Source organism: Echiichthys vipera (assembly GCF_963691815.1).
Source record: "Echiichthys vipera genome assembly, chromosome: 12".
Classification (NCBI taxonomy): Eukaryota; Metazoa; Chordata; class Actinopteri; order Perciformes; family Trachinidae; genus Echiichthys; species Echiichthys vipera.
In genome coordinates this window covers 16,242,582-16,254,872 of record NC_139837.1, presented here as the reverse complement: position 1 = coordinate 16,254,872, position 12,291 = coordinate 16,242,582, and the positions used below count along the sequence as shown (strand labels likewise).

Genomic DNA, 12,291 nt, shown 5'->3' with positions numbered 1-12,291 from the left:
TCACCTTCAAACTAGCCACTAACATTTAGATCAGTGCAGGTGTAAATCTGTCTAATCTAATCAGGATTAGTTTGATTTCCTGACCGTATGGTTAAAAAAAAACATTTTAAGAATAATATGAAATTATTACCAAAGCAGTTTGTTTTGTGGGGGACAAACATCTTGCAGGCGGTTGCTATCTGTAGTTCGGCACTGAGTACAGCTTTGATGATGAGGTCCTCCACCTGTCTCATCAGCACTGGAAGAGACACAATTAAGACACACAATAATTCAAGTTAATTAATAGACACCTTTAGTAAGAATCTGAAGGCATAAAAACTGAGCAGAGCTTCATAAATGTAACTGCAAGTGCAAACTGGGTCGATTTTACCCCATTATCTTTGCATTTGCATTAAAACAATAGGAAAAGTTGAAACAGCGGAGAAAGGGAAGAAAATTAAGGTTTGACTCACGCGTGGTGTCTTTCCCCTCCTGCTTCAAATACCTCAACACTGCACTCATACTCCACTTGTTCCCATAATCCTCAACTTCAGGGTCATCGCAACTGAAAAAGAAGAAATTCACTTCAAACGCTTGTGTTCCAGTAAATGGATGAGACAATCAAGCTTCCCATGAAGAAGGTTACCTGACGTAATCGCTGCTCTTCTTGTTCACGCTGTAGTTAGTGAGATGCATGAATGTGTTCTTAATGTTCTTTGAAGTCCGGTCATACTTGACTGTGGCAAATCTGGAGACGGACGGCGTTTATTTGGGCCAGAAAGAAAAGAAGAAAAAACTTCTGTCAGCCAACAATTTCAGAACAAATGTATCTACCATGACCACATTCATAAGACTGACACCTGACTGAATGATGGGGGCACTTTGGAGAGAGATTCATTTCTGGCAGTGTTTAAGAGGAGTGGATGCCACATGTGCAATAATGAGAATTCCTGGCACACACCGTGTACCTGAATACCAACACAACCCGAAGGAATGTCAAGAGATAAAAGCGGGATTTAGAATTTGGATGTGATTTATCGCCCACTGTTGATATTCAAGCCAGCAAACAAGAGGGCGGTGGCAGTCTGTCTCCAGTGCGTACCTCTATCAAAGCAAAGCGAAGAGCCAGTCCTTCTATAAATCATCTACCCTCTCCTGACCTACCTGTGCCTGACAATAGCCTCTTCTGGATTAATAAATGATTCTTGCTCTGAACAATAACGTTGAATAACTGTAGCGCAATTGCACAAAGTCATTATATGATATGATCTTTGAACAATCAGCAACATTTGATGAGCAGCTGTTGGTCTGAAAACACTAACGCTGCCCTCTTCTGGGCACTGAATTAGCACCAGTGGATGTTAAAAAAATTAAAAATGGTGAATGCTTTTCTCAATATTGAATTTACTTTTATTATAACTCCTCACATTCATGGCTTTATTTATCTTATTTTGTCAGGAGTCAAACCAAGGAAACAAACAAACGGCTATGGAGGGAATAGCTGAAAAAACAAAAATGCATTCTCTATTAAGTGCGTTTGTGATGTATTTGTTGTTAAAAATCAGTTGTGCTGTAGTGTTTTTTGATCAGTGATCACAATGGGAAAAGCCACACCCTGCTCACCTAGCCAGGCCCTCCTCATAGACGTAGATGAGGACCGGATCGTACGACGTTACCAACACGTACAACCGCACATCAAACTTGAACTCTGTAAACAAAACAATCATTTGAGTAATTTGCATGGTGTATTCATGGTGCAATGTGTATGTAGCAATTAAGTAGGGAAGCAGAACTCACCATCTATCAGTAGCGGGTTATTAATATAGCGAGACACCAAGATGTTTTCATCCATTGAAATCTGATTTGGCTGCAGATGAACAGAAACAAATAAATCTTAAATGTCCCATAATGTAAAAAGTGAGATTTATACGTCTTTTGATTATAAAGCAGGTCGAAGTGCCGTAGAAATAATGTGAAAGAATCAAAACACTCAATCCAAAGAGAAATGCACACAGCTCATATTCAGAAACTGTGCCTTTAAAAGAACCGTCAGGACTTCTGTACAGTTGTGATGTCACAACTATACTATAAATAGGTAGAAAGTGCAGCTACAGTGACGTTACAGCCAGAGAAACCGGGAGTGCAGATGCAGAAGACCTGGAATCACTGACCAATCAGGGCAGATTAGACTTTTTCCAGGTGGGGGGGGTTAAAGAGACAGGAGCTAAAACAGAGCGTTTCAGAGTGATGCAGATACAGACAGACAGTATGAGAAAAATAACGTGTATTTGGAACACTGAAGGATGTAAACACGTTAGTAAAAACTAAAAATATGTACGTTAAATAAGTACAAACCCTAAAATCAGTTAATTGTTGGATCTTTAATATGTTCAACGTGTATGTAAGGAAAATACCATGAATTAACCAGATAACATAACAACTGATATTGCAGATTATTTACTACAGTGATGGAGTTAGATGGCATTTTTTAGGTGTGACCTAACAAACTCAATCAACATCTCTCAATGGCAGAGTATAAATAGCAATTCCATGGAAAATGTACTGTTTTTTTCCATACTGTATATTCATTCACATACTACAGCATCAAACACTGAATTCCAAATAGATGATGTGACACTGCTGTTAACCATTAACATCAAAGAATCATCAAGAAAAGTTGGAGACTGCAACGACACCGGCCATAGCTGGTCAACATTCAATAACAGCCTATAAAAATACAATCTGGTGGTGGGAGATGGGTCATTTATGAGGTTGAAATGTGTTGCAGGTGGCGAAGTTGAGGAGAGATGGGACGGAGGGGGGGGGGAGATGGGGGGGGTAACCTCAGCGCTGGCCACAGTTCAGAGAAAACCTGAACCAAAAAAATGAACGTATTTCTTTCTTCTCTCCAAATATCGCTCTGACATTCTTTCCACTGTTTCATAAAAATGCCTGAGAAGAAGAGGGATCGTGCATATGTTTTCCAAGAGTGAGAACCTTGTTGAGCTCCTCCAAAAGTCGGGGCCTTGGAATTGTGTGATTTACTCCACAAAGCTTATTAATGTCTGAAACACTGGTTGATACTTATTTCAAAGACAGCTGCACACCCCTACACACACACACACACACACACACACAATCTGGCCAACTGACTGTTTCAGTTCACACAATATTTTTTAAGTCAGCATGCTGACAGTTAACTCCCACTAGGTTTGTCATTAATGTGAATATGTTATAGTTCTCACACACAGTGTTTGGTTGGCTTAGCTTATCTTAAAGATTAGTTGTTTCTCTTTGTTTCCAGTCTGCGTTGACCTAAGCTAACAATCTGCTGGCTGTGTTATCCTACAGACCTGTGAGTGGTATGGATATTCTCACCTCACTCTCAGCAAGAAAGCAAAGAAGCGTATTTCCTCAGACATGCAAAATAGTGGCAGAACTTTGTTTAAAACTCTGCTAAAATGGCGTGTGTATGTGAGAGAATGCGTTATTTCGGTCCCTGATGTTCATTGCTGTTACACACCGTTTAAACAAAAAGCATATTAAAAATAAAAATTTTTTGAGTGATTTCCCTATTCCCTGTCTATACAAACCCTCAGATGTAAGGTGTAAGAAAGATAATAAAAATCATATTACTGTTACAAAAAACTAAGTATGACCTTGAGGGTTCATGCTTGAAAAATTAAATATTACTTTTCATACTTAAAATATCACAAAGTCCAGCTCAGGAAACTAAAATGTTACTCATTCATTATTTATCTTTAATCATGTAAGTAAATGTGAGAATTTGAATCTGGAAATTTATTCTTTTAAAATGTTTGTATTTTTCAAAACAAATCAAATTATGATATAATAATGAAAATAATTAGTAGCAGTCCTACTTTCATCTCTTGAGGTCTTCAAATCAAACAATCAGAGAAGAAGAGAAAAATACGCAGTTTACAAAGTCACAAGTCAAAACGTTTGGGAACGTCCGTGTTAAAGGGTGAATCTGCTGTGGGAAAAATCACTCACATTGCTGACCAAGTAGATGCCTCGCCCTCTTGAAGATGCTACTGGTTTAATAATCCAGGGGCCCTTGTCCTTGGCAAAACAATCTGAAATTGAGGCAAGAGATTCAAACAGAAAGACGAGTGAATAATTTATATGTCTGGACATATCCTAAAGAGAGATCTACTTTGACAAAACAGGTTGAGGCGAGAAGTGTCTTACTGCAGAATTCCTGATACTCAGAGGGAAGCACAAAGGTCTGAGGAACAATGTGGAAGTTTTTGAAGCCATGAGTTTGCTGCATTCGCTGGATGTTTTTATACAGACGGTCTTTGCGTGTCAGTTCATATGACCTGGAAATGAGCAGAGCCTCCGGTTTAAAAATGCTCCAGCGCTCCACTCTGACAGAACAAACATATACGCATTCATAACAGCAATAGATCGCCCTCTGCTTGACAGTATGATTCACTTCATGTTTCGGAGAGACACAGTTCCAAACTAAACGTGCTTTGCAGTGGAAGCCAACAAACACATTGCCTGAACTGACGGGCTTAGAATGGCTCAGTGGTGATATTTATAACGCAGAAAACTGTGGCAACACACCCGTACATTTGAACACTTGATTGTACCTGGGAAAGTGGTTGACCTTCTGGAAGTCTTGAAGGCTGCGTAGTATGTAAGGCTTGAGGTGAGATCCTGTCCACATGAGGTTAAAGTCATTGCTGTTTGGGTGAACCTGAAATAAAACAGACAGAATGATTGACTTAACTTGACAAGATGGATCAGATGATTTAGATTCAATACACACAGAACAAATGACATTTGCAAAGGGATTATTTAAAAAAGAGGGCATAAAACCTAGTATAGCATTGCATACTGAAAAAGCTCTGTAGAGTTTCCAGTCACCGACGGCAGTATTATTTTCTGATGTCCATCACATATGACAATCAATTCAATTCAATCGAAGAAGCAGATCAGGCACTGTACCAATAACCTGGAGAAATACAGCCGGCTCTTTAGAAATTATCACAAAAGGAATGCCAACTCACAGGATTTTGAATAATTTTATCTGTTTTGTTTCGTTTGATTCCAGCAATTCGTTAGGAGTCAGAATTCACATGGCCTCTCAGTGTCTAGGGGAGAGCCAGATGTTTGCAATAAAGGCTTATTAAAGCTTGGCTCTGTCGCGGCTATGGTAGACACTCGTCTGCCTTTGATGATGGGTTAGCGGGAGTCAAAAAGCATTGAAATGAAATAAAAAGGGAATTAATTGTAACTGCTTGGAAAGAGCCATAATGGGGATCGTGTGCCCTCGTGAAAACAGAATTAATGCTCCTGAGGTCATTTAGTTTTTTTTTCCTTGGCTTAGACATCGGTATTATCAGTCAAAGGAAATAAAAACAGCCCTACTATCCCTGTATCCTACACAGCAGAGAGGCACAGAAACGCATCTGCTGTTCAAAACAATGCAAGATTAAGGTAATCTCTTAAATTTGCATGATTTAGTGGAGAACATTACCTCATGGAATCCATGATTGGTGAGTAGTCCTCGTACCAGGCGGCTCTCTGTGCGCACAATCTTGAAGGCCATATTATATCGCTCTATGGATGACAAAAAAGTCTTAGTATCCAACTTACACTATAGAGATCTCCAAATTTGAATTATATTGCCATTCTTTATTACATAGTCATTTTGTAGCTTCAACAATCACAGTGTACCTCCAGTAGAGCAGATATTCCCATCTTTTGAAACAGCAGCTTCGGGGAAAAACAAGAGAACTGGGATGGTCTTGCTGAGGCCACTCCAGGCAATGCAGGGATGGTCGCTAGTGGACAAAGAATTAGAAGACACACACTCACAGTTAGAGGCAGATTTTCTAGATGTTTGCAAAGTCTGGGATCCACAGAACAGTCAAATAATCTGGAGAAATAAATGTTTCCCACAGAGAAAAAGACAATAATAACATCATATAGATGCATTCAGGTCTTTACTCCTGGATGATGTGAACTAACCTATATATATATTAGGGGTGTCCCCGACTACAAATGTTCATAGTCGAATCTGATTCGTCATGTCTTGCCTATAGTCGACTAATCATCGAATCTGTTGTGTTTTTTTGCTCATGAAAAACCCTCTGATCCGGGGTGGTGAGCCATGGACATGCAGCAGGCAAGGGCGGGTGCATGTGAGTCGTGCGCTGCGCGGTCACGCGTGTCAGGCAGAGGGTTACTTAGAGATGAGATTTCTGAATTCTGATACGGGCATCTTAGAAAAAGTATTTGTTGTTATAACATAAATGTGTTTTGTTTGTATCTTTCTTTGACGATAGCTGACGGTATATTTAGAACTGTAGTTTCAGTTTTACATATAAATATATATATATATATATATATATAAATATATAGGGCTGCAGGTCCGAATTGAACCTGGGATGCCGCAGCCGTGAGGCCGTTTAGCCTCCGTATCTGGGGTGCCAAGTGGCTCAGCAGTAGAGCGGGCGCCCCAACTAACCTATATTTGGTGTTTATTTCAGTCAGACGGATAAGAGACAGAACCACACACATTTTCAGGAGGTGCTGGACAATAACAAACCCATGTACCGTACTAACAAACACCCTTGTAACACCACAGACTATCTGATAGCACCAGAAAGTCTGCTGATGAGGGGCTAAAAATGAGATAAGGTAGCATGATGATGGAGTAGAACTCAATCAGGCATGGCCGGTCTTGATAAGGTGGAGAGAAATGTAAACAATTGCTGCCCCTATAGCTTAAGTATCTATCATCAATGTCGACAATACAGCAGATATCTTTTTCCACTGTTGTGGCTTTGTTGAACGCCCTTAAAAGAGGTGTTTTGATCATATTTAATCCTGTTGTTTGTTTTGGACATAAACCACCATTAAGCTTATTAAAATACTTGACACACAATAAAAAAAAACAGATTGTTGCCACCGCAATAATATTTCAGTGAAGTATAATCATTTAAGTTGCAAATATTTGGTTAAATATACAATATTCCAAATGTACTTGTGTATGTCTTTATGTCTGCTATTTGCCTGTAATGCTATACTTTGTTGTCCTTTGCATTATTGGGTTGTCTTGTCTGTCATCATTAACTTTTACGTCCCGTCAACTTATATCAACTGTCCCAAATCAATAAAGTGACAACATTGAAGTCAGAGTTTTTAAACAGATTAAAATCAAACGTGCAGTTGATGCTTGTTTGGTAATAACTTGAAATCGGACAGGGTTTACAGAATATGCTACATTTCCATATCCATAAAGTGTTTTACCTTGACACACTTTTTAAAAAATACTTTCATGTCATTACTGTTGTGGACGCATCTTAATGCAGCCCTGTCAGTTAAAAGAGTGTCGAGTCCTAATACATACGTAATCCAAACTAATTCAGGAGATGGAAATGGGTCTAAAAGCAGTGGATCTCAGTATGCTATGAGAAGGTATAGCTTAAGTCGGAATTAGTTTGCGGAGACAGAGATAACTTATATAGACCGACTGTAGCAGCTAACAACTCAATGTTTTTTTCTCACATTCAGTTGTCTCTTTCATCAACTATGCAAAATGCTTCCAGGCTTTATGTATCTGGTGTAGATTATTAAACAGGGTTTCTTCTGTTATCCTGCATATACTGCATTACACGATCAGTAAACTATGGTAAAGACTTTGATACAGGCAGGAGTAAAATGAACAACGCTTTTGGTTAGCACAGTGTCCCTTTAATACTGTATCTAGAGGGAAATCTTGTGTGAGGTATTACAGGAGGATCAGTAGGCTAATAACCTCACTGACACTGAAGGTGACCTGAAAGAAGAGACAGCCACATCTGCAAGGGTGCAGAATTAACTGCACCCTTGCAGAAGAAGCTAATCTACCAGCCACTTGCATATTTTACCACACTTAGCTAGTGGCTGGTGCTTACTTTATACCCTGTGAGCAATATCATCTCCATCTCCATTTACAACTTTCTAGCTGTTATGTTAAGAGCCTGTTTTAAAGAGAAAATACTCCCACAAAAGTGTATTATTATGAACCAACATACATGTATGACGTAAAACAATAAAATGAGCATCCTGGTTTAGGATGTCATAAGTGTGTTTTAATGTAGAAGTTTGCACAGACCTGCTATTTAAAGGTTGATAACTCTACGGTGATTTTACATTTAGATGTGTGTGACAACACCCTTTGAAAGGTTTCTGGAGGGAGTTTTTCCTTATCTGAATCAAGATAGACTATGTTGTGTACTGTACAGACTGTAAAGCCAACCCTAAATATGTCATTTGTGGTATTGAGCTAAGTAAAACCGACAACAGACTAAAAGAAAATGATAATGAGCTCAGAGATGGGTCCTTATTCAACTTCAAGATTAGGGAGCAATGATTACCGGTAAAAGAGGATAAGTCTTTTTACTCCTAAGCTTTGACAAACTGTCTCAGATGCTGACTGCAGTAACACAATGGGCACTACTGTATTATGTGACTCTACAGCAGATTACAGTATTGTTGGCTAACACTTACTCTTGCTCGTCTTCTGAGGACTCAGAGTCGTCCTCCTTACCACGGATCACAACAGGCATCTTCACAGTAAAAGGGGACGAGCGGCCCGGTGAAATCTTCCAAGGATCAGGTGTCTAGGTTTCACCATGGCTACCACCTCCAACTGCAAAAAGGCATCAGAGTAGCTCCACTCACTTCAAGTGAGCGACAGTCCATTCATGCACAATATCATGTTAGTAACAAGTGCAGTCTTCAGCGCTTAAGTAGACGTTTTTTAATAATGCCATGCAACTAAACACCACCGTAAACTTGCCTTTGTCTTTGAGAGCCTGCTAACTGCTAGCTAACTAGCCGGTGGGTATCACCAGAGCCAGTTGATCATCGCGGTTAATCTTCCTGGTAACTACAACAACTGAGTAGCAACCTATGGTAGCAACAGACAAGCACGGCGCATGCGCAGTCGCGTCCGATATGTATTTGTTATGATTGCATCGACTGTGCGGCGGACGTAACTGTAACTGTCAAACAATAAAGTTGAAAAAAAAATAAAACAATCTTATAGCATTGTACTTAAGTATATTTTGATAAACAGAAATTGCAATCATAAAATCCCAGGACCACATAGAAGCTCAGTCTTTATTAATGTAGTTCCCAAAAATGTCAAAACTGAAACCTTTCCAACAGAATTCCATTGCTAGGCAACAGCCTTAGTCCTTGTTAACTCCCTGTCAGTTGATGTCATCCAATAGGCTGTATTATATATATTCACATACACTGCAACAGGAAATAAACTAGGACACATTTAGAATGTTTATGTTTACATCTTAAAAAATGTATATAACCTATTATATTGAAACAAAAGATCACCTATTTGTTTTATTCTGTCAGAATGTTGCGTGGCTCCTCAAGTGTAGAGTATAAAATATTTGGCCTACTTTGTGTCTTATTGTGCAAAATGTTTGATCAGATTTGACAAAACAGAATATCTAATTGTTCAATAGGTAAGCAAGTTATAAAGCCATTTTTTAAACCAGATTCAGTTCAACATAGTCACAAATTTATTATACCAAATGGGAAACCCAATACCATCTAAAGTGTCCTTAATGTTCTCTTCTTAAATATTGCATAAAAATAAGTATTGTTTGTAAAAAAAAATCTGCTTATCAATGGGTTCGGTGTATATCTGTGATGTTGCACTGTATTATTTTATATTTTGAAATTAAAACAGAATATCTATGGCCATAAAAAAGAAAAACTATCAGTAGCTCAGTCCATAGGTGACTTGGCTGGGAACCGTAGGGTCGCTGGTTCAAGTCCCTGTCTGGACCATGAATGGAGCGTGGACTGGTGGCTGGAGATGTGCCAGTTCATCTCCTGGGCACTGCTGAGGTGCTGTTGAGCAAGGCACCGAACCCCCAACTGCTCGGGGCGCTGGTCACTGGCAGCCCCCTCGCTCTAACATCTCTCCTTAATTGCATGTATAGGTCCTGTTTGTGCATGTGTGTATTTCGGGCCTGTGTGTGTAACATGTATGATAATAAGAGTGAAAAAATTCAATTTCCCCGTGCGGGATAAATAAAGTAATTCTTCTTCTTCTTCTTCTTCAAATAGAGAGCCCATGTCATCTGTCTTTTGTGTGATTTTTGGCATATATGATATGATAGCAATTAGAATCAAAATCTGTATTATCGACTGAAACACTTAAATGGGTGTAATAACTTGTGCAGGGTCAGAAAATATGGAAGCATTACTCGAATTATTATAGTTTTCTCGATGACACTTCCTGTCGATTAGCGAAGACGGAAGTCACCGCAGAGCACTCTCCCGTTTCACATCAACTCTTTGTTCGAACGCAGCCTATCCTAACGGTCTACATGTGACCTGATGGCTTGACTTCTATTGGTCAGCGTGGAAAGTAGGCGGAACCTGAACTCTCGCAGGGACCAATCATTTGAATGGTACGATTCATGGAGCCATTTATTAAACTCTGTTATTGGTCAACTCCACAAACCGAGATTGAAAGACTTACCATCGCGAACGTAACACCGTAGTCGGTTGGTTTGAGTCCCATTGTAGTTTATAGAGGCCGCCAGGTAAATATATTCACAATTCATGTTATTTGTATGTTTTGTTTACTATAATATGCTCGTTACTTTACCAAGTTAATGCTGAATATTCTGAAAAATGGTCAGAATCAAGTTAACAGAGCAGACATGGCATTCTGTCTGTAACATGACCAGTCCAGCTACAAGGTGTTTATCCTGCACTGATGGTACCGTAACAACAACACACTGTTCCTCTCCGACAGGTGCGCCTCAGACAGACAACATGAGTCGCTTTCTGAACGTCCTGCGCAGCTGGTTGGTGATGGTGTCCGTCATCGCGATGGGAAACACCGTGCAGAGTTTTAGAGATCACAGTTTTTTATCTGAGAAGCTGTACACAGGCACACCAGAGTTTGGTGAGCAAACTACACTGGCATTAGTAAGACGATCACTGTGATATTTCACTCTGCTGAGCATGGTGTTGGTGCTGGTGCAGGTGTTTCAGGAGATGGGGTATGATTCCTTAAAATGCAAGTTTATAAAACAGCAGTGAATAGAAAAAAAGGATCTGAAACTTTAAGAGAACATTTAATGTGTATCACTATCAGGATAACTTCAATCCCAACCAGTGTCATTAAACAACAAAACAACTCATATCATATTTATACGAACAACCATAATTTTAGAGCCAAGGCGCTTTATTTCAGAGGCCAATATCAAAAGTTGTTATTCATTCATCTTCAGTTAAAATATTCTGAGAATGATACTTAGTAGTGGTGCATTACGCAAACATTTTCATAAGAAAACCTTACATTTTGTTGTTAAAGAATTAAAGATTACCGATTGTACTAAACTGTATATTATATAGTTAAAAAGATAAGCATCCGTGCTCTCTGGTAGACAATGTAAAGGTGACACTCTTCCTAAAAAAACCCAGACACAACATCTTTGACATCAGAGTACTGCAATTTCTGATGACTAATAATATTATCAGCCAATATACACATATACGAATAGCAATATAGTGTTTTTGTTAACGACAGCCCAGCCGATTTATCAATCTCTCTTGTATCAAAAATGTGTGAAGAACATTAGTTTAGACAGATTGATTGATTGATTGACATTATTTTATGATTCTTTATATATTTTGTCGTTTTTTTAAAACTCCTTCCTTCCTAATTTTCGATATACTCCTCATTTCCTCAGTGAATGGTCTCCAAGCTCGAACATTTGGTATTTGGACGTTGCTGTCGTCGATCATCCGCTGTTCCTGTGCCATTGATATACAGAACAGAACGTAAGACAACTTCTCACGTCCTGCACCTCGTTTCTTTTGTCTTCACACTGTATGTGTGTCCTTACTGTGTCTCACGGGCCTCCTGCAGGCTCTATCACATCACCTTATGGACATTTGTGCTGGCGCTGGGCCACTTCCTGTCTGAAGCCTTCATCTATAAAACTGCTCCTCTGACTATCGGGGTCATGGCACCTCTCATTGTGGCAAGTGAGTGATGGGAATATATATCCCTTTAAGTTATTGCGATGCCAGGTATAACAATATATTTTTAAAAACTGTGCTTTTTCTAGGTTTCTCCATCATAGGAATGCTGATAGGATACCAGTGTATCCCAGAGTCACAAGACGGAGGTGACACACGACAGAAGAAGCGTAACTGAATCCCAGCTGTTTGATTTTACCCCCCACATCCACAATGACCACCAGACACTAGTGGACTGGCCCTAGTGTGCTGCTTCTTGCC

General features: G+C 39.4%; 2 protein-coding genes across 2 annotated transcripts in view; one reads left to right on the top strand and one right to left on the bottom strand.

The window, feature by feature from the left end:
• Positions 1-8,567, bottom strand: part of ttll5 (tubulin tyrosine ligase-like family, member 5) — a gene marked incomplete at its 5' end in the record, with an annotated part of 46,387 nt that extends 37,820 nt beyond the window's left edge. The window contains 11 exons of the mRNA XM_083924218.1: positions 131-238; positions 453-544; positions 626-727; positions 1,603-1,687; positions 1,777-1,846; positions 3,994-4,076; positions 4,192-4,322; positions 4,599-4,705; positions 5,489-5,571; positions 5,689-5,795; positions 8,509-8,567. Of these exons, the coding sequence (XP_083780344.1) occupies positions 131-238; positions 453-544; positions 626-727; positions 1,603-1,687; positions 1,777-1,846; positions 3,994-4,076; positions 4,192-4,322; positions 4,599-4,705; positions 5,489-5,571; positions 5,689-5,795; positions 8,509-8,567 (1,027 nt within the window). The remainder of the gene's footprint in view (positions 1-130; positions 239-452; positions 545-625; positions 728-1,602; positions 1,688-1,776; positions 1,847-3,993; positions 4,077-4,191; positions 4,323-4,598; positions 4,706-5,488; positions 5,572-5,688; positions 5,796-8,508) is intronic.
• A 2,248-nt stretch (positions 8,568-10,815) lies between these two features.
• erg28 (ergosterol biosynthesis 28 homolog) lies at positions 10,816-12,275 on the top strand (the record flags this gene model as incomplete). The annotated part of the gene is made up of 4 exons (XM_083924067.1): positions 10,816-10,948; positions 11,739-11,829; positions 11,918-12,036; positions 12,120-12,275. 4 exons carry the CDS (start codon positions 10,816-10,818, stop codon positions 12,206-12,208), a joined length of 432 nt encoding a protein of 143 aa, XP_083780193.1. The 3' UTR covers positions 12,209-12,275.
• Between the last annotated feature and the right edge of the window lie 16 nt (positions 12,276-12,291).